Here is a 22,287-nt window from a genome sequence, read left to right on the forward strand (position 1 = left end):
ATTGATAAAGTTTGGTATTTGGTTTTTTGGTATTTCGGTTTGATATATGGTGAAAACTGATTACGATATTGAAAACCAAACTTCTTTGATACAAAAACCGAACTACCAAAAAACTGAAATTTCGGTTCGGTTCGATTCGATTTTCGGTTTATAGTAAAAGAGTGTCCACTCGTGACACTATTGGTCATCACGGAAGAGACGAAAGTCATATTCTGATCCAAGACCGTTGAAAAGGTAGGTGAGCACGTCATCGTCACTGAGAGGAGCATCAACAGCGGCAAGATCAGAGACAACGCTCGTTATCTTGCGAAAGTAGTCGACAACATATAGATCTTGTTTCTTCGTAGTAACAAGGTTCGGCATAGATCTAAACCTTGCGTGCTTGATAGAAGATGCAAACTTAGGGTGTGTTTGAGTTGAAGAATTAATCTACTTTAGATAAGGTAGTATATCATGAGTCTATTCCATAAATTTGGTGAAATGGACCCATTTATCATATATTATTACTAATTATTAGCTTATAAAGAATAAAATGCTGATGGATCAATTTATTTTATTCCACAAACCGAACAAGAAAGTGATGAGTGAGAAGATAATGGATTATATCATTCCTTAAACCAAACTCTGTTACTATGAAGGGAGTCTCCGACCTCTATAGATGACAGTGGCACGCTGAGGACCTGTTGGTCCTGATCATACCGGTGTTCATACATCGGCTTCACCAGCAAACGTAAACGACTGCAACGGCATTGAGCAGTTAAACACACACACAAGGAGAAAAAGAAATAATCTGGAGTTAAACGAAGCCAACCACCTCTATATTAGGGTATGGAATCACACATACAACACATATATAACCGCCCTTTGATGCTCTACATTTTCTCATTGTGTACAGAAAAAAAATATATCCTCCTCAAATATATCTCCTCTATGTCATCTAGCATCTATAATTTATATGACCGAATATTAACGTTGCTACTCTTGGCGCAACATGCCCAATATAACACGAGAATCATGTAAACCTAGTCTAGATGCCGTCTGGAAACATAGACGCCATGCGTCTGATCTTCGGAATGTTCTAGCTAGCAGGGGCCAATACTACAGTCCTGCTCTGCTCTGCTTCCAAAGCTGTAGAGGCTGGTGCCAACCTAATGTAAAGCTCCTTCATGAACACTTCCCGCTTTCTGGGCCTCCTGGAGTTCAGGAAAAATCATGCGCGTAGCAGTTTATTAGTCGCGAGCCGGCTTGTTTCTCCAAGCAGCAATGGGCTTTGGAATGTTGTCAAAACGAGGGATCGGGAGAGGAAGAGCAAAAGCATCTGTATTTATGCTCCACTTGCTCGCTGACCATATGGATGAACTGGTGTTGGTCTCTGGCTCCTGGAACTCCGGAGTGCTGGATGATTTCCTTACAGTTTGCAAACCATTGCCAAACAAAGGCTCCGCCATTGCAAAAAGATTCTGCTGGCTCTTGTTCATGTCTGGTCGATTGCTAGACTTTGGCCTCAGAGCCAAGCCTTTTCCAACGCTTGCCAGAAAGTCACCACCATTTTCCTCCCTCGGTAACAGCTCACCATCAGCTTTCTGGCGCCGTCTTATGAACCTTTCACTGTCACCGTTCTCATCAGTACCACCATCAAGAAAAGAACCTATCATCAAGCTTCTGTTTTTCCTATTCTGAAGAGGGAAGGGGTCGGAATTTGGTGGCTCCAGCCACGGCTCAACATCCAAAAAAGCAGATTTGCCTTTACTGTGAACTGCCATCTCAGTGCCCTCACTTGTTTGATCTCTCTTTGGAGGTGGTTCAAGGCCATAGTATCCCTGCAGAAGACTCATAGCTGGCGAAACTTTGGAATTTGGTGTTTTCAATATTGATTCCAAGATATCATCATGAATGCGACGTGGAGTACATTCCCTGAAACGATAATATCATTATGTCATGTAAAGTGTACCATAGAAATAGCAAAAATGGCCCTATCTGGAGAAGACTTTATACAATGTAATTAACTATAACTGTTGTGGAAAACCTTGACTCGACAAGATATAAAGAAGCACTTGCTGCAATAGTAACTAGAAAGGCTAAGATTTTGTGGTGCATAATGACTGAAAACACTGCCACTGTATTCACCCAAAATGTCTCACAAATGTCAAATGTCTGAAGTGCATCTAACTCTGTGAGATTATTTTAGATAGGTACAGATCATAAATGCTTCAATGCTTGAAGATTACCACAGGCACATAAGCAGAAGCCAAATAAGATGTATTTGCATAGTGGTTCACATGAACCGTTAGCTCCTATAGTGCTCTTCACATGTGACTTATGTCCATAGCTAATACTGCAGTCACGTGAAGACAGCTTAAAATAGCCAATATAAATATGATACACCGTCTCAGATATGCCACATGAACGTTCGTTCATACTGTCAGACCCAAAATATCAAGTTATATGCCCACTCAATTGATTAGCGGCATGTCACTAAAAGAAAATTGTGGCTACAGAAAGATCCAAGGACTTAAGATTCCTTCGGTTAAAGGGTGTAACGATTGCTGACAGCTCCAACACAAGGTTATTGTGCATATTTATTTTGTTAAAATCAATTTTTCCATAACAAATCAAATCAAACTTCAGTGTGTGGGGTTGGCAGGTAGCAAACAGGCCAAATCATCTGGATAGTACAGAATACCAAAACAACTCAAATAACTCTACAGGGACTGAAAAAACACTTCTAAAATATTAAATGTATACAAGGGAATAGCTGAAGAACAATTGCTGCTTGCATTGAACGCAGAAACAGGACACGACAAAAGCTAATTACTCTAGCTGCATGTTTAGATTGCAGCAAACATGGCAAGCCGTTTTTAAAATTTTATACATCTAGAGTAATGTATTACTACCACATCAATAATTCGAAACCTTTTGGGGCTTGCAAATATGGGAGGACTTCATAACTTATTTTCAGTTTAGCTTCTCTCTCCAATAACAGATCTCAAAGCAACCTCAATAATTGATGTGATAGGTGAACGTTCCCGTGATTGTAGACAGTTTTTTTTTTTTGCAACAACCATGCGGTTCAAACTTGAAATGGTAAGAAACATTTTGCATGAGACTATAAGGCTAAGCTCCCTTTTCGGTTGCTATTTCAAGTTGCATTACAGACTTCAGTTTGACGTCGCAATAGTTGAAGGCATGTATTCAGCAAAATTGCACTATTGTCCTAGCCTGACCTTGACCTTGACATGCATATCCTGATTGAACTTTCTATTGACTCTTAAATAACTAGTGGTTATCACTTCACACAAAAAAAATGCTTGATCAGAAACACACAACATGAGACACACTGGTAGCATGGTTATGTAGCATCATGCTGATGTACAGTACAATTTCAGTCTAGCTACCTGTCGTCACTCTCATATGAACCATTCTGCTGGTAAGACGACGGAGGGTGCCTCCCTGGGAGTGGAATCCGCAGTGTCTTGTGTGCAAACATCTGGAGATCAGTTGAGAGGCCGTTCAGCCTCTTAATGTCGGCTACCTACACAATCCGAGTACACCAACCATTCCAAAATCAGTTCACCAAAAATACAAAATAGAAAGGAGTTCCACGCAGAACAGCTACCAAGTTAAAGAATGGTGTTGTTGTATATACCATCTGATACTCCAACGTAATATTAAAACCAGAGACCCTACATAATACACAGCAGCACATCACTCCCGTCGCATTACCTCGACACCATACTTGATGGCGACGCCCGCTAGGGTGTCCAGCTTGCGCACCCGGTGTAGCATGTACTGCCCGCACGATGACATCGCCGCCGCCGGCGACGACGCCGACGGGGACGAGGACTGCGAGGGGGACTGTTCGACGGCTACGGTGGCCGCAGCGCCCACCTCCTCGATCTCGCCGAGGCCGCGGGCCCCGCCGTCCAAGGACCCATTGGTGCGCGGGAAGGCCGGGTCCTTGGGCAAATGGGGGCGGATCATGACATCCGGAAGCGCGGAGGGGGGAGATCTAAGCGCGGAGGGCGCAGATTCGGGGGCGGCGCCCCGTGGAATCGCCGTCGGTGCCGGCGGCTGGGGGTGCAGAATAGGAGATAGTGCGAGGAATCGACGAGGAGAGAGGAAGGGAAGGGTGGGAGGGGAGGGGAGGGGAGAGGGGAGCTCTCACAGGTTTGGTTCCTTTGACGCGGCTCGGGGAAGAAGGAAGAAGGGGACGCTAGAAACGTGGCGCACGGGAAGTACCATGCGCTTCGACGTTTTTAATTGCGTCGTCATAAATAAAATATTGAAAATGAATCTCGATTTCTATCTATTTGAAAAATGAAGGTTTTGCCCCATTGGTTTTGAAATGGTCTTTTTATCTTAAAGAAAACCACTGTACTACTAAACTGCACCGCAGCATTAGATAGTTTTTTTAAAAAAATAGTTATTATTTTGCATTTTTTGTTCTATTACGGTGAAGTTCCCCCTCTTTGTTCCAAACTACAAAAGTTTAGTGACTAAACTCACTTAGGACCTATTTGTTTCAGCTTATAGATTATATAATCTAGATTATAATCTAAATTATATAATCCAGATTATAATCTGGATATATTATAATCTATACGTAGTTGTTTGGTAGTTTAGATTATACAAATGTAGATTATTCACAAAGACAACAATACCCTTATTGTTTATTTGAGGTGAGAAAAGAAGGATGACATATATTGTGATTTCTATTTACATTACCATGGGTAGTGGGTCTTTTGCCAAAATAATCTCAAATAAGCTAGTCTTGAAAAGATTATGATAATCTGAAGTTTAGATTATATAATCTGAACTCATAATCTATGTGTTTGTTTAACTATTAGATTATTTGTGCTGGATTATATAATCTGGAGAGATTATAATCTGAAACAAACAGTGCCTTAGTCACTAAACTACAAATAGAGAGACTAAAGGCCTTCTAAAATTTAGTTCTTTAGTCACTAAAACAGTGAGTAAAGTAGCACTTTTACTGGATTTGCCCTTTCTTCACCCTCTCTCTCCTTACATTTTGCTTCTTGCCTTGAAGTAGGGGTAATACAGTCTTTGTGCATAGTAATTAATGATTTTAGTCACTTTTACGTGTGTACTTGAAATGAAACCACATTATGTCATATTGATCGATGTTCGTCAATATTAATAAAATAAAGCAAGTACTGGTCGCGCGGGCTAGCCCTACCACGCCAATCACCTAGCCGCTAATAAGGATTTAAATCTTGATTATTGGCTTCACATTCATATTCACCTAACCAATAACCACCTAACCAATAACCAATAGAACACACATTTTTGTCTTATTAAAATAAAGTCGACTTATATAGTAGAAACTGCAGCAATGCATGGCTGACTAGTAAAAATTTAAAATAGAGCGCTTGAGTAAGAAAAGGGCAATGTTAAACAAAACTTCTATATATTAATAGGATATTTGGTTTGAGCAATGCATGGCTGACTAGTAAAAATTTAAAATAGAGCGCTTGAGTAAGAAAAGGGCAATGTTAAACAAAACTTCTATATATTAATATGATATTTGGTTTGAGGAATGAACTAGTCCATCATCTTCTCACTTCTCACTATTTTTGTTTGGTTTATGGAATGAAATGAGTTTTCTCACTCCTCACTATTTTTGTTTGGTTTGTGGAATGGAATAAGTTGAACCATCACCACCTCATTCGTCATATTTAATTAGTTAGTACTAATATGAGGAATAGAGTCATCCCACCGAATTTAAGGAATGAACCTATGATGCACTAGCTCAATTTAAATGTAGTGATTCCTTAAACCAAACACCCCCTAACAATCTGTGTAACCGTGGTGGCTCTACGCCTCTGCTGCTGATTGCGACACATGTACAAGCATTATGGCCACAGCTTGATCACGCTGCACAAAACTCTTGCTCGTACTATTTCACATACATACTGACTCTCCATGTATAAAAATTATCAATATGTGCTCAAAATCCTAAACTATTTGCGACTGCATACATAACTTTACATCTTTGAGGTGCTTTAGTTCTACTTGCTATGAGAAACACAGAAACTGGCGGTGGACGAGCAGAGGAGAAACGTAATTAGTAAGTATGATGCGCCCGCGGCTCACCCATGTTGGCAGGATGATATTCCTCTTGCGACTGCGATCTCTTTTCCACCCTTGTGGCAAGCTATCAGAGTTGGGTGGAGATGCCACTGATTCATGCCAGGCGCCCTGTTCTCCACATCAGAATCTGTACTCGATGCCAGGCAACTCCGGTTGGCTCCAAACGCAGCTATGCTGAAATTATAATGGCCTGCTAAGAGGTGCAAGAAATCAAGTTATGTTTGATGCATTGTGAAGATGGTAGGCAGGTGTAACTTCAGAGTACAGCAAAAAGAACCAACGCATAGTAGCACACGACTACACGACCCCTGAACATAAACTGACCTAAAACCTTCAGGCATCAACTTTCTGGTCATGGATTGTGTGTCATGCAAGCATATTAGCTAGCAACACTACACATATGAGCAAAAATATTACTCCTTCAGTTTTAAATCATAAGACATTTTGTCTTTTCTACATAAGTAATTTTTGCGCTTAGATGTACATTATGTTTAGATACATATATAGTAAAAGCGATGTATGTAGAAAAGCCAAAACGTCTTATAATTTAAAACGAATGGAGTATAAAGCACGCAAAATGCAGAGTAGGAGCGGTTTCTGATCAGGAGTCTGAACACTAAATAACTACAAACTGCTCATCACCATATCGCACAGTTCCTTCTAGTGTTTGTTCACTTGAATGAATGACAAAAGTACAGTCTAACACATGAATACATGACTGTCGGAAAAGCTACTCGAGTATCGCATTGAATGATGTTAACGATATTCCCTCCATTCCAAATTATAAGACATTTTGGTTTTCTAGATACGTAGTTTTTATTATGTATGTAATGTCTGGATCTAAATACATAGTAGTTTTTGTTATGTATGTAATGTCTGGATCTAAATACATAGTAAAACAATGTACCTATAAAAGCCAAAATATCTTATAATTTGGAACAGGGAGAATACTTAGAATGGGCAAGCAAGGTACCTTTCTAGCTATGGCACAAGCACCTCGTAAATGCTTAACCTTAAGAACCTTTCAGTACTAGATGAAATGCAGTTTACCTTTAACTACTTTTAGAAGGGAACTAGTCAGGAAGCTTCAACTGTCTAAAGAATTCGAAAAGATGAACATTAGATGTCCAGTAAAAGAAAGCTATCACAGGACCATCTCTGATGAACTGCAAGTTGCAAAACAGAAAGTATATTAGGAAGACAGTATGTAAAGGACCAAAGATGTTATTTGTTTATTAAATTCACCTTTCCATCTAGTATCAAAAGCTCCCCGTCAACCCATTGAGGGTTTTGGAAACCAGGATCTGCAATTTTCCTTTGCCCCTTGTACCTAGCAATCTATATCACATTGGTTGTAAGGTTTGATGTTTGCTGGTGAAAAAACAAAATACTAGTTGGATTATAGAAAATACCACTCCAAGTTCTCTAGGGATAATTCCCTTATGAGGGAGCCGATAGTGTTCACCAACTTTTGCACGGAAAACAACCTAGCAAAGGAACCATAAAAGGTCAGTCAGAGTTACTATGCTTATCAATGACAATTATGCTTATTGTTAGAGTATATTAGACAACTCTTGATATGGTTGGTTTAGGATTGATTGGATTGATTGTAATCCCGAGATAACCTTCCTTACCTCCAGTCATGTACTCCTATATATTCACCCCAGAGCCTCAATGCAACATTATCCCACGCATTATACACAATCTCCCCTTCCTCCATGGTATCACGAGTTTAGGTTTTAGATCTAAAAGACGTCTTCCGCTGCCGCCGCCGCACCGCCCCTAGGGAGATCGATCTCCGCCGGGGGTAGCGTCCTTGTAGGATGCGTCGCGGGTTCGTCTAATCCACTGTGCTTGTCTTCGTCGTCGTTAAGCACAGCAGATCAGAGTTCTCACTGCTTCACTGGTGTCTGCCAGCTCGATCGCCGATCGTGTCTACCTCGCTCCATCTTGTCCAGACGCTGTCATGGTGACGGATGCGACCAGGCTGCCGCGTCCAAGCTTCCCCTCCGCTCGACGTCATGGAGACGGCTTTGGAGGAACCACTCGGATCTGTAGACGCGACTCCACCGGTGGTCCGCTCTCCGCGGTGGTGAACTGTGTGCGAGCCCCTCTGCCACATTGCTGGCCACGCCACGCGCTTAACCCTCCACGGCTTCGTCGGGTGCAGCCCCCTAGCCACGGCATGAGCAGAGCACAGTCCGGCCTAGTGGCACGGGCACGGCTCTGGCCTGGCGCTTACCATCAACGAGAGGCGACCCAGGCGTGGGCGCAACCTCGGCGAGGGCGCAGCCCCAACGCGAGACGGCCCCGGTGCGGGTGGTGCAGGCGCAGCCCCAGCCAGAGGCCCTCGGGCACGAACGCGACCCAACCTGACGCAGCCTCACACAGGCCCGACCACGGCCTGCTGCTCCCCGGCGGTCTGAGCACGGCCTGGCGCTTCCCAGCGCACGGACACTACTTTCGGTGGAGGGGTCGGCACCGGCACCTACAGGCGAGGGGGAGGACGAGGCGGGGTAGCGCTCGACGACCATGGAGGGGTGGCCGAAGGTGAAGACCGTGTCGTGGTGGTTCCACGCGATGTGGCGGAGGAACGACTCTATTTTCTATCGCCTGATGATCGGCCGGCTACACTCGCCATGCTCATCCCGATATGCTTTATATATCCTCTCCTTTGTTGTGTGTGAAGAACGACGGGAGGGTAGTTGGGTCCCTAGCTCTCCTCTCCCTCCGTGACTTTATTCTTTACACTATCAGACATGAGGAGAGAAAGTAGAGTGCCTAAGGGTATCCAATGTGTATCTAGATCCGTTCCTGCTACGTATTTTTTCCTCGATCTGGGATCGGGTTTGTGTCGCCCACCGCCAGCCGACTCACATCCTCAACATCGACTTCGACAACATTGACTTCTTCATCTTCTTCGACGGTACAACTGGTGTGGCCTGCGGCGTAACCGGAACGACCGCCTGTGTCGCGCCCCTTCGTCTACACATCCATTTACGCCAGCTCGTCGCCACCGCCGATCGGGAGGCTCCACCATCGACATCGTCGTCTCCTCCTCGCACGTTGTCGGCCTGATCAACAGATCGCGAGCGAACCACCCTCCCAAGACATCTTCTCTGGTTGTTCATCACGCGATGCTTCGCCAAGCAAGAGGGTTGCCGTTGTGTCGCCTCCTTGGGCAGCAGCATCGTCGCCTGTCGTCGTCCTCGCAGTTGCATACACACCACTGACTCTTGTCGGTGCACGTCTTCTCTAGTTGTTCAAGTCCTTCATCGACTTTCAGCACCGCCGTCGCACTACAATGGCACTGTCGAGGGCCTTCTACCTATGCGTCGTGGCTCTCCCGCCGTCGCAACTCCAGGAATCTCAATGTGTCGCCACGCCTACCTCTTCGCCTTCGTCCAGCACAACCTTGTTGCCAGCGTTGTCGTCTCATCCTCGACTACTTCGTCTACTCCGCTCTGACAACTGTGAGCTGCGACGGCACTCCCGCCATACTGCACCACAAACGTCATGGGGCCCTTTAGGCGCTAACACATGGTTGGAGCCCTCTCTCTTGTACGTTCGGTATTGGCAACACCGGCACGTGCCTTCATCCACAACGTGTTTCCAGATCTAGCAACCCTAGTGCACGCCTCGTCCACGACAGTTTGACGACATCGTCCTCCATGTCGATTTCTCCATCGACTGTCGCGACTGTGTCTTCGTCTATGGCGCCCTCCTTTTGCGCCACTGTCAACCCAACGCCTCTTGGCGCACTGTGGACCTCCCCACATGTTGTGCTCACGCCCGCGACTTGTGCGGTTTGACCTCTTCGGCATCCTCGACAACTACATCGACCACAGCTACCCGACATACGACACCTCGCAACGGCTCCTCACCCTTGCACTCGGCTAACTCAACATTATCGCTTATCGCCACAAAGGGCTATCATTTGCATGGGCTACTCCAGTCGCATCATTCACACTGGCGTTCGGACTGCGAGGGGGATATCTCCATTGTTCTCCAGACCCCTGATTTCAAGTCGTCGACTAGTCGTCCAGTCGGTCATGGGAGGCCGACTTGGGAGCTCGGCTCGACTTTTCTGGCAAGTCGATCGACTTGCTAGCGACTGGAATATATTAGTCGACTAGTCGTCGACTTGGTCGAACTAGTCGGCCGACTTGCCCCTAATTCGGCCCAAACATCAGAAAGGCCCATTAGTCCATTACACACCATAAACCCTGAACCGAACAGCCGCCTCTAGTCCCTCACGTCGTCCTGCCCGCCGCCAGGCCCTCCTCTGGCCGCCAGCCCCTCCTCTGCCCCCGCCGCCGGCCGCCCACCTCCAGCCCCACCTCTGCCTGCTGCCCTCCTCTGGCTGCCGCCTAGGCGCCCACCTCCAGTCGTCGAGGCCTCCAGCCGTCGAGGCCTGCGCCGCCCTCCTCTGGCCGCCGCCCAGGCGTCCACCTCTGGCTGCCGCCCACCTCCAGCCGTCGAGGCCTCTGGTGGTGAGTCATGTGTCGCCCCTCTGCACGCCCTGACAAGTCTCAGCAACCTGCGCCGCCCTCACAAGTCACAACAAGCTCTAGGGATATGGAAGATGCATCTGCAGATCGACCACAAGGGGAGTCAGGAAGCCAGCAGCCATATGATCCAACTAAAGATCCTAAGAGAAAGGCAAAATCAAATGATCCGGCATGGAACTATTGTTATTGGCCGGATTTGAACAAAAAAGATGTGGTGAAGTGCATCCTTTGTGGAAAAATTGTTCATTCAGGTGTTAGAAGGTTGAAGCAGCACCTTGTTGGTAGTCATGGTGATGTTGCTAAGTGCCCGAAGACAACATCGGCAATCAGCAAAGAGATGAGTGATTATTTGAAGAAGAATGCTAGACAGAAGCCTATTGAGTTGGATGATGATAAAGAGGGTGAAAAGACGATGAAGTTGAAGTATTTGGAGAAGGGGAAAGTAGAGCATCTCATTCAGTTGTTCAGCCCAGTTCCGGAACAGCCCAAAAGAGAAGGCTCTCAGCGGAAGCAAGCCAAAACAATCAACACGTGTCGAAGTCTTCTAAGTCAATTGCATCCATGCTTCGCAAAGCACCTGAGGATGTGGTTCATGAGAGGCATTGCAAGGGCAACACTCAAACTACATTGCAGCGAAAGAGCAAGGAGGAGAAGGAAAGAACAGATATGTATGTTGCTGATTTTATTTATGAGTGAGTCTACAGTTAGAGAAGGGGATGATCTTGCATGGGCTCATGTGGATGATGCAATCGGTGCTTCTAGTTCACTTCAAGGTCGCAACTTCCCAAGAAGAGCCCGATATGAGTCTGTTTATTCAAGGCGTTGTCAAGCTGCTGCTACACAGGAGGAGAGAGTTATGGAAGAGGAAGAGCAAGGCAACGAGGGCAATGAACAAGATGATGAAGAGTACATGCCTAATGATGATGAAGAAGTGGATGACTTTGGTGAATCCCCACATAACAGTCCAACTCAAGCTGGTGCTGGTCGTGAAGAAAATGCAATGGATGATCTTGATTTGGGAGATATTTAGGGTATCTAGTATCTATCTAGCTGCAGCAGCAGCTTAGCTATCTAATGGAGTTTATTTCCTTTCAAGTTTGAACTATATTTTCTTGCTATTTGTTTTCCAATTTGAACTATATGGCTGTTATGACTTATGAGTTTATGACTTATCACTTATGTGGCTGATTTGGTTCAGTTTGAGGCTTCAAATGAGGTAAGACTTGCTGTTTATTTTAGTTTTGTTCAATTTCAGACTTCAAAAGAGGTAAAACATCCTCTTTCTTCATATATAATTGATATATTGTCTATATGAAGCCATTATATAGGCAAAACAGCCACTATATTGGCAAGTCGACGACTAGTCGACTGACTTATCGACTAGTCACCAAGTCGGTACCTTGTCGACTCGACTCGACTTACCGACTTGAAAACCTGGCTCCAGTCTATCCGTTCGTGTTGCTAACGTTACGGCTGCAGGGGCTGTTAGAGTATATTAGGCAACTCTTGATATGGTTGGGTTAAGATTGATTGGATTGATTGTAATCCCGAGATAACATTCCTTATCTCCAGCCATGTACTCCTATAAATTCACCCCAGGGCCTCAATGCAACATTATCATACAAAATCTCCCCTTCCTACACTTATCAATGATATAGCATAAAGTTAGGCTGCATCAGCACTTGGAAAAAAATTTATGAATGAAACCAACAGAGAAGGCTGTCCAAAAATGTATATGATATCCAAAGGAGAAAAGGAAAAGGCTCCATTCTCTGATCATTTTGGTGACTTGGGAAACCTAGAAACATAGGAACGATTGTGTGGTCAATAGGGCCAACCCAGCGGTTGGGACCATTCTACTGGCCATAGCTAATGAGTGTGTGTTATGGTGTGCTGCTGGAGCTGTAGGGCTTCAGAAACTGTATAGAGGCAGGACCTTGGGTGTTTCCCAACCCTACTCGGCTTGTGTGTAGTGTGGTCCTTTTTTTGTGGGACAGGGGTTTCATACCCTGTGTTGTACTATCTTCTCTTCTATAAATGAGATGACGCACAATTATCTTGCATGTTTGAGAAAAATGTGTCTGATATGATGAACACTCTTCTTAGCTTGAAGTTGGCGAGTGAAAATTATTAGGATATGTATCTATCAGGATCAATCAGAGCCTGATTAGCAATTGATTGTAATCCCCTAGATTGGCTAGCTGCCTTGTATAGACTAGGATTACCTTCTATCTATAGCCTAGGTCTGTTTCCTTGTACAGGGAATAGCCTTCCTTACATGTACCTTCCATACATGCCTATTGGCTATATATGACAGGCTCCCCACCCTCAATGGGTGTGTGGTGATTCAATCCATTCTTCCCTCTTTCTACATGGTATCAGCTCTCTAGATCCTGCGCCCATCTCCCTGCTGTGCGCAGCGCCAACTCCTCCCTGCTGCGCCTCCTCCCCCTGGTCACCATGACCGACGCCACCACTCCTGCCCCCGCTGTGATTGTCGCCCCCTATGCGACGATCAATGTCAAGAACCACATCCCGGTGACTCTTGAACTGGCAAAACCCAACTTCAACCAGTGGGAACCATTCTTCACCTCTCTCTGTGGCAAATTCGCTCTCCTCTCGCATATCGATGGACTGCAGGAAGCTCGTCCCACAGATCCTTCTTGGGGCATCGCCGATGCCTGCGTCCGCAGCTGGCTTCTCGGCTCGGCTGGGCCCGACGTCATCGGCCTCGCCGCGGCTCCAAACCAGACTGCGCGCGAGCTCTGGGTCGCCATCAAGCGCCTCTTCGAGGCCAACAAGGCTCCACGCGCCATCTTCCTAAGCCACGAGTTTCACTCGATGACTCAGGGCGACTCCTCCATCAATGACTATGCCCAGCGTATGAAGGCCACCGCCGACGCGCTCCGTGATGTCGGCCGCACCATCACCGACGCGGAGCTTGTCCTCAACCTCCTCTGCGGCCTCAACCCACGTTTCGCCAGCACCGCCGACAACATTGTCGACTCCAACCCGCTGCCGGACTTCGCCACCACTCGCGAGAAGCTCGTGCTGAAGGAACTCCGCCTCGCCAATGAAGGCACGGTTGCGGCCCAAACGGCACTCCACGCATCGTGCGGTACCAACTGCCGCACCACCAACGGCGGCGGCTCCACTGCCAGTAGACAGGGAGGTCACGGCAGTAGCTCCAGCAGCGGCGGCAACCCAGGTGGTGGCGGCGACCGCTGGAAGAAGGGCAAGGGCGGCCCTCACTCTGGCGGCGGTCCCAGGTTCCCAGCCGCCCCCTGGTACTGCTACCCCCTTGGACGCCGGGGTTCATCAGCAGCCCTGGCGCCCGCCGGCGCCAACCCCTGCCTGGCGCAGTCCTGGCATCCTCGACCCCTTCACTCAGGCTCAGGCGCACACTGCGCTCGCCCCTGTTCAGTCCCCCGACAACCCTGCTCCACCTATGGCAGCGCAGGGCGGTTGGGATCAGGCTGGCCTCATCGCCGCACTGAATCAGATGTCCCTCCAGGGGTCCTCCCCTTGGGTCCTCGACACTGGCGCCACAACTCACATGTCCTCTTCGGCTGGTATACTCCTGTCCCGTCTCCCCCCTCCTTCATTCGGCATCACCGTTGGAAATGGCACCACCATACCCATCACCTGTCGTGGCACATCTACACTTTCCTCCCCCACCTCTACCTATCGTCTTAACAATGTTCTTGTTGCACCTGCACTTGTGCGCAATCTTTTATCTGTTCGTCAATTCACTCGTGACAACTCTTGTTCAATTGAATTTGACGCTTATGGTTTTTCTGTCAAGGACAAACAGACGGGGCACGTGACTCTTCGCTGCAATAGTGGTGGCAACCTCTACACCTACCCCTCCACCACAACTCCCTCCTGCAGCCTCGCCACCACGTCGTCTCTGTGGCATCATCGCCTCGGCCACCCCGGTCCCTCCAGCCTCGCCAAACTTCGAAGCATGTCGGTCATTTCCTTCAATAAAAGCTCGCCATGCCTCTGCCATGCCTGTCAACTTGGCAAGCATGTGCGCCTTCCATTTAGTCACTCGACATCTGTTACTCATGCTCCGCTTGATTTACTTCACTGCGATGTATGGACATCTCCCGTGCTAAGCAATTCTGGGTTCAAGTATTACCTCATTATACTCGATGATTATTCCCATTACTGCTGGTCCTTCCCACTTCGTCACAAATCTGAGGTGCACCGCCACATGATTGACTTCATTGCATACGCTCAGACCCAGTTTAGTACCACACCTAAATCCTTCCAAGCCGATAATGGGACCGAGTTTGTCAACCGCGCCACCACTTCCTTCCTTGCTAGCCACGACATCACTCTCCGCCTTTCCTGCCCCTATACCTCACCACAAAACGGCAAGGCCGAACGCATGCTCCGCACTACCAACAACACCATCCGCACCATGCTGCTCCATGCGTCCATGCCACCTCCATACTGGGCTGAAGCCCTCACAACAGCAACATACCTCCTCAATAGGCGCCCCTCCTCCTCCATACAAAACCAAATACCTTACCAAGTTCTTCACGGCATACTCCCTGGTTACGCTTCCCTTCGCATCTTCGGATGCCTCTGCTATCCGAACCTCACTGCCACCTCCCCTCACAAACTCGCCCCTCGATCCACTCCTTGTGTCTTCCTCGGATACCCATCCTCTCACAAGGGCTATCGCTGCCTTGACATGTCCACTCGCCGCATCATTATCTCGCGCCATGTTATTTTTGATGAGTCCGTGTTCCCATTCTCGGTTGCACCATCGGCGGCCTCCATGCCGTCGTCACTTGATTTTCTGATGCAGGACCTCACCTCCTCGACGGCTCCTGCAAACACCCATCCGTCGCTCGCTGCCAGCAGCGAGGATGATCTCCAGGTGTTCCTGGACCCGGCCATACTTCAGCTCGGCCCCCGGGTTCACCCTGCGGGCGGGCCACAACTGGGCGCTCATGGGCCCCAAGTGGGGCAGCCGGCGGCTCCCCCGACTGATGGTCAGTGCTTCGACAACACCTACACCCGCCGCGCCCAGCCTCCAGCAGCACCGGTCACCGCAGAGGTGGCCCCTGTGGCTGCTGCACCTTCAGCGCCAACAGCAGCTGCACCAACTTCGCCACCAGCGGCTCCAGCAGCTCGGCTCCTCTCTACTGCAGCGAACCGGCCTGTGACACGCTCACAGACCGGCTCCCTTCGCACTGTCCAGCGCTTCGGCTTCTCCGCCACCGTCGCCTCGCCAATCCCGGCGAACTATCGCAGTGCCCTGGCCGATCCAAATTGGCGTGCTGCGATGGCGGACGAGTACAAGGCATTGATCGACAACGGCACTTGGCGCCTCGTACCCCGGCCGCCTGGTGCGAACATTGTCACTGGCAAGTGGCTGTTCAAACACAAGCTCCACTCCGACGGCTCCCTCGCCCGGCACAAGGCACGCTGGGTCGTTCGTGGCTTCTCCCAGGAGGAAGGCGTCGACTACGACGAAACATTCAGCCCGGTCGTCAAGCCGGCCACGATCCGCACCGTCCTCAGCATTGCTGCGTCCCAAGCCTGGCCCATCCGGCAGCTCGACGTGAAGAATGCCTTCCTCCACGGCAACCTCGAGGAGACTGTCTACTGCGAGCAGCCGAAAGGATTCGTCGACCCCGCTGCACCTAACTCTGTCTGTCTGTTGCAGAAGTCCCTGTATGGGCTTAAGCAGGCACCACGCGCTTGGAATCAGCGCTTCTCCAGCTTCATTCGCAGTATTGGCTTCACCACCTCCAAAACGGATGCCTCCTTGTTCATCTACAAGAATGGAGACGCCATGGCCTACCTCCTCCTCTACGTCGATGACATCATCATCACTTCATCATCGTCGGCTCTTCTCCAGCACGTCACCTCCCGCCTATCGTCGGAATTTGCCATGACGGACCTCAGGGATCTTCACCACTTCCTCGGCATCTCGGTGACACGGGACAGCAGTGGGCTGTTCCTCTCCTAGCGGCAGTACGCCGTTGATCTTCTCCAGCGCGCTGGCATGTCTGAATGCCACCCGACAGCTACTCTGGTGGATGCCCGGACCAAGTTGTCTGCCTCCGAGGGCGCTCCAGTCGCCAACCCCTCGGAGTACCGGAGCCTCGCTGGTGCTCTCCAGTACCTCACTCTGACCAGGCCGGACCTGGCCTATGCTGTCCAGCAAGTCTGCCTCTTCATGCACGACCCTCGCGAGCCGCATCTTGCGCTAATCAAGCGCATCCTGCGCTATGTCAAGGGCTCCCTGTCCGCAGGTCTACACTTGGGACCTGGCGCCGTTGATCAGATCACAGCCTACTCCGATGCCGACTGGGTCGGCTGCCCCGACACGCGTCGCTCCACCTCCGGCTTCTGCGTATACCTCGGCGACAATCTGGTGTCATGGTCGTCCAAACGTCAGACGACTGTCTCTCGCTCCAGCGCCGAAGCAGAGTACCGTGTTGTGGCCCATGCTGTTGCTGAGTGCTGCTGGCTGCGTCAGCTTCTACATGAGCTGCACATCTTCATCCCGCTTGCGACCGTGGTCTACTGTGACAATGTGAGCGTTGTGTACATGGCAGCCAACCCAGTCCATCACCGCCGCACGAAGCACATCGAAATCGACATTCACTTCGTCCGTGAGAAGGTAGCTTTGGGGCAGTTCCGTGTTCTTCATGTTCCGTCTACACACCAGTTCGCCGACATCATGACCAAGGGACTGCCCGTACAGCTCTTCACTGAATTTCGGAACAGTCTTTGCGTCCGTGATCCTCCCGCTCAGACTGCGGGCGGGTATTAGGATATGTATCTATCAGGATCAATCAGAGCCTGATTAGCAATTGATTATAATCCCCTAGATTGGCTAGCTGCCTTGTATAGACTAGGATTACCTTCTATCTATAGCCTAGGTCTGTTTCCTTGTACAGGGAATAGCCTTCCTTACATGTACCTTCCATACATGCCTATTGGCTATATATGACAGGCTCCCCACCCTCAATGGGTGTGTGGTGATTCAATCCATTCTTCCCTCTTTCTACAAAAATTAATATGGAAATATAAAAAAAATATGTATTAACTACTTCCTATTTCCTGAGATCACAAATATAAGTTCACTTGGGTTCGTCCTAAACCAAACATTTTTAACTTTGACCATTATTATATAGATTGAAAGTACTATATTCATTATGAAAACTGCTTTCAATCATATATACTAGTTTCATTTAAGACAATATACTGTTACTGATATTACTGGTCAAAGTTGGAAAAGCTTGATTTAGTTCGAATTTAGATGGACTTATATTTGTGATTAGAAGAAGTATCCTTCTAAACAGGAAGACCGTGAACCAGAAGGCACGTATTACTTAGCTACTTACAAACGCTATTCCTATATGGTAATAAAAACCCAGTGGAAGTTACAATAATCCATACCTGACCAGCTGGCATGAGGTTGTCCCCTGTTAATTTTACAGCTTCAACATACTCATAGAACAATAGGTCACTATGCTCCTCAGATGGACCATCCTCCCGCCATTGACCAAATTTTCGTTGTAAACTAAGAATTTCTGAGTCAAATCCTGATGCGGTCAAATATAAGCCTGCCGAAAGAATATATTCCAGTCAATATCAGAAAGAGAAGAGAAGCAAAGATGAATATCATGTAACGCATCTCTGGGGGATTGAGGCTGCTGAGGCTGTTCTTGGTGCTTTCTGTTTGATTCATGGTTTTTTGCCTGGCTTGGTCATGGAGGAAGACATGTCTGTTCTCAGACTGAAAGTATGGTGCCGGTCACCTGAGCTGCTGCCGACGGTGGTGGATCTCCTTGCTGAAGAGCCGATGGTCTGTGGAGAGGATGGGGGCTGGGTTCCTAGCACGTTGGTGTTCCCTGTTTCTGTGGTGGTTCTTCATTCTGATGGAAGTTCAGCTTCCGGTGGGGATCCTCCAGCGCCACCCCCCCCTTCGGGCTTTGTCGACGAAGATAGTGATCATGAGCATCATGTGGGGCGGCCGGGACGCCCTGCGTCTTCTGTTCGGGTTCCAATTCATTTGCGTCTGGGTCAGCGCAGTCGTTCTGGGTAGGTGGATGACATGTCTGTTGAGGCTGTTCACCAAGATTTGGTGGAGGTGGGATCAGTTGATGCTCCAGCTCTCCCGATTGTTTCGGTTGAGGAGCGGGAGGCGCCTAGTCACCCTCCAGATTTGGGATCAGTTGATGCCCTGGCTCTCCCGGAAGTTTCGGTTGCAGAGCTGGAGGCGCCTGGTCACCCTCCAGTGTTAGCGTTGGATCTGGCTGAGGATTTGGGGGTCAGTTGTCAGGAGGACTGGTCTTCGCATGTTGTTATCTCGCCGGCTGGGTCTTGCTTGGACAATCCTTTGGTGGGGGCCCCTATGTCTGACTTGGTAGAGGCTGTCACTGATGGGCAGCATGGTTCTGGGCTCTCCTATTTGCTGACCGATGGTGTTTCTGCTAATGTGGAGGAGGCAGTCACTGCTGGGCAGCATGGTTTCGGGTTCTCCCAATTGGTGGCTGTTGGTTCTCCTGCTGTTGTCTCTGCCAGGGTGCGGAGGTTTGAGTATTGTCAGTCTTCCCGGGCTGATAGATGGAGAACAAAGCCACCCGTGTTTAAAGTTTATTCCAGAAGAAGATTATCTCAGGCTCAGGTGGTCCAGGAAGACCTTTTACTGCAATCTGTGGTGGAAATGGTTCCACCTTTGGAGGCACCTTTGGAGGAGTTCAAGTCCGCAGTTACTAAGCCTTCTGATGGCTTGTTACCACCCCCTCCCCACCGAAGGACCAAAAGCAGGAAAAAGACCATGCCAAGTGATTTTCGGCCACGGAGAAGTAGGAGGGTGGCCAAATTCCCTCCAGAACTTGGATCCAATGCGGCTGCACAAGTCTGTAGGCATCTAGGTTTTTGTGATGACATGGAGAATATCTCTCTCGAAGATGCCTGCACTTATGCAAAGTTATTTGATTCCGGGCTTTCGAGTGCACATGTGGCTGCTTTGGCAGCTTTGTTTGGTTGGGAGGTCCCTCAGGTGGGGGCGATCTGATTTGTTTCCAATGGAGAATAGCTGTTTTCTTATTTGGAATGTGAGGGGTCTAAATGATCGTGCCAGGAGGGACTCGGTTAAATCTCTGGTCCTTGATATCAAGCCTTCCATTGTTTGTCTACAGGAAACCAAATTGTGTGCTATCTCGGACTTTGACATGTTGTCTATTCTTGGGACTGGTTTCAGTAATTTTGTGTATAGTCCCGCCCAGGGGACTAGAGGAGGAATACTAATTGCTTGGCGTGATGGGTCTTTTGTCTCTGTGGCTTCGGTTGTGAAGAATTTCTCTGTATCAGTCCAGTTTCAGGATGAGTCTGGTTCTTCCTGGTGGTTCACAGGTGTGTATGGACCTCACCAGGATATTTTTAAGCAGGAGTTTATCCATGAATTGAGATCGGTTCGTGATGAATGTGTGGGGCCATGGTTTTTATGTGGGGATTTTAATATGATCCTCCGGGAGGAAGATAAGAATAATTCCAACATCAATAGGCTAATGATGGGTCGCTTCAGGGGGTTTGTCAATTCTATGGAGCTAAAAGAGATTCCTTTGATTGGCAGAAGATTCACTTGGTCAAATCAGAGGGAGGTGCCTACTCTTGTGAAATTAGATCATGTTTTCTGCACTGCGGACTGGGAGGATTTTTTTCCAGACTGTTCTCTTCACAGTAATGCTACTGCTATCTCGGATCACTGTCCCCTAACTCTTAGAATTAGAGAGGGGGCGTGGGGAGGAGAAGATTTCACTTTGAGAGTTTTTGGCCAAAAATCCCGGGATTTTTGGAGGTGGTGGCTGCCTCGTGGAGTCTACCTCTGCAGGAGTTTTGTCCATTTGAGAAGATAGCACTGAAGTTTAAAAGATTAGCTAAGTGTTTGCAGTCCTGGGGTCACAAAGAGGTGGGGAATGTCAATGCCCAGTTGGGACTTGCCCGTGAGGTTTTGCATAGGCTAGAGATGGCGCAAGATATCAGATCCTTATCCAGGGAGGAGCTTTGGCTATGGGGGCAGCTGAAACAACATTGTCTAGTTTTGGCGTCTTTGCAAAGAACTATTGCACGTTTGCGGTCCAGAATTCAATTTTTAAAAGAAGGAGATGCCAATACTCATTTCTTTCACCGACAGGCTGTTTACCGTAAAAAAAGGAAGTTCATTTCCAATCTAGAGGAGGATGGAAGGGTGTACACAAATCATGAGGATATTCAAGGAGTTCTGGACGGTTTCTTTACCAACCTTCTAGGCACTGATTTTCCAAGGTCTGTTACTATTGATTTGTTGGGCTGTCATAGGCCTGCAGCGGATCTCAGTGAGCTGGATAACCCTTTCTCGGAGAAGGAGGTGAGGGATGCGATTGCTGACCTGCCTTCTGACAAGGCTCCTGGGCCTGATGGGTTTACAGGGAGGTTTTACAAGACCTGCTGGAGCATTATTAAGGAAGATCTGCTGGCTGCCCTGAATTTTCTGCACCAAGGAAATGCTCATAAACTTGGACTGTTGAATTCAGCCTATATTATTCTTCTCCCTAAGAGGTCCGATGCTATGACTGCAAGCGATTATAGGCCCATTAGTCTCATACACAGTTTTGCTAAGTTGGTCACCAAGCTGCTGGCCAACAGATTGGGCCCTCATCTTCATGGGTTGGTGGCAGCCAACCAAAGCGCTTTTGTGAGAGGGAGATCAATTCATGATAATTTTATGCTGGTTCAGCAGTCTATTAAGTCGCTGCACAAGAGGAAGATTGCGGGTCTATTCTTAAAATTAGATATTTCAAGGGCATTCGATTCCGTGTCATGGGCCTTCATTATTGAAATTCTTGTCCATCTTGGCTTTGGTCCAATCTGGCGGAATTTTATTTCCTCCCTATTGTTCACGTCTTCTACGCAAGTACTTCTTAATGGCTCGCCTGGTGCTCGTATTGCTCATCGGTGAGGTCTTCGTCAGGGTGATCCCCTTTCTCCTATGTTGTTTGTGATGGTCATGGATGTTCTTAATAGTCTGTTCAGGACAGCTGAAAGCAGGGGGCTGTTACAAGGATTGGAGGCAGCTGGGATTCGGAATAGGCTCTCGATCTACGCTGATGATGTGGTGCTTTTTGTTAAACCTTTGGTGGATGATCTGAATTGTGTTAGATTGATTTTGGATTGCTTTGGTGAAGCAACGGGGCTGGTAACAAATCTGCGTAAAAGTTTTGCTATTCCAATTAGATGTGAAGGACTGGAGAGTCAGGCTGGCTGCAATATCTTGCAATGCAGTTCGGGATCCTTTCCGTGCAGCTATTTGGGGCTGCCTATCTCTGATAAAAAGCTGAGGAAAAGGGATTTTATGGGGTGGGTTAATAAGATTGCTGACTGGCTTCCCAACTGGAAGGCTCGTTTGCTGAGTCTGGCTGGTAGGACAGCGTTAGTGAGGCATGTGATTTCGGCAATTCCAGTTTATATTCTTATGGCCATGAGTGTTCCCAAATGGGTGATCAAGTCCATTGATAAACTCAGGAGAGGGTTTCTATGGAAAGGAAGGAAGAATGTTAATGGCGGAAGCTGTCTTGTTCCTTGGGAGATAGTAACTAGGCCTCTCAAGTATGGCGGTCTTGGAGTTTCTAATTTACAATTCAAA

At 48.0% G+C, this 22,287-nt stretch overlaps 2 protein-coding genes across 7 annotated transcripts in view; both read right to left on the reverse strand.

The window, feature by feature from the left end:
* Window positions 1–823: 823 nt before the first annotated feature.
* LOC100283704 (lysM domain containing protein) lies at window positions 824–4,221 on the reverse strand. Its single transcript, NM_001156603.2, has 3 exons — window positions 3,724–4,221; window positions 3,396–3,532; window positions 824–1,914 (listed from the first exon to the last, which is right to left on the reverse strand). The coding sequence occupies exons 1-3, from the start codon at window positions 3,979–3,981 to the stop codon at window positions 1,230–1,232; spliced, it is 1,080 nt and encodes a 359-aa protein (NP_001150075.2). The 5' UTR covers window positions 3,982–4,221; the 3' UTR covers window positions 824–1,229.
* A 1,655-nt stretch (window positions 4,222–5,876) lies between these two features.
* Window positions 5,877–22,287, reverse strand: part of LOC100304395 (uncharacterized) — a 28,902-nt gene continuing 12,491 nt past the window's right edge. Inside the window, exons 8-13 of one of the 6 annotated variants that reach the window (XR_552437.3) lie at window positions 18,057–18,223; window positions 7,527–7,601; window positions 7,360–7,452; window positions 7,165–7,280; window positions 6,439–6,506; window positions 5,877–6,307 (exon numbers count right to left, since the gene is read on the reverse strand). Coding sequence is in view for 2 of the 6 variants with exons in the window: in XM_008645682.4 (XP_008643904.1) it covers window positions 7,188–7,280; window positions 7,360–7,452; window positions 7,527–7,601; window positions 18,057–18,223 (428 nt within the window). In the remaining 4 variants the exon portion in view is untranslated. The remainder of the gene's footprint in view (window positions 6,308–6,438; window positions 6,507–7,164; window positions 7,281–7,359; window positions 7,453–7,526; window positions 7,602–18,056; window positions 18,224–22,287) is intronic. The other 5 variants (XR_004858215.1, XM_008645682.4, NM_001165831.1 and 2 more) reach the window with 5 other exon arrangements.

The sequence above is a fragment of the Zea mays genome, chromosome 5, assembly GCF_902167145.1.
Source record: "Zea mays cultivar B73 chromosome 5, Zm-B73-REFERENCE-NAM-5.0, whole genome shotgun sequence".
Taxonomy (NCBI): Eukaryota; Viridiplantae; Streptophyta; class Magnoliopsida; order Poales; family Poaceae; genus Zea; species Zea mays.

Bases quoted from the DNA above. Each gene is read 5' to 3' on its own strand.
- LOC100283704 (NM_001156603.2), bottom strand. From the start codon at position 3,981: ATGATCCGCCCCCATTTGCCCAAGGACCCGGCCTTCCCGCGCACCAAT. The intron at 3,533-3,723 runs GTAATGCGACGG...CGGATTGTGTAG, and splicing joins CCATCAAGTATGGTGTCGAG to GTAGCCGACATTAAGAGGCT. The intron at 1,915-3,395 runs GTAGCTAGACTG...TTATCGTTTCAG, and splicing joins TCATATGAGAGTGACGACAG to GGAATGTACTCCACGTCGCA.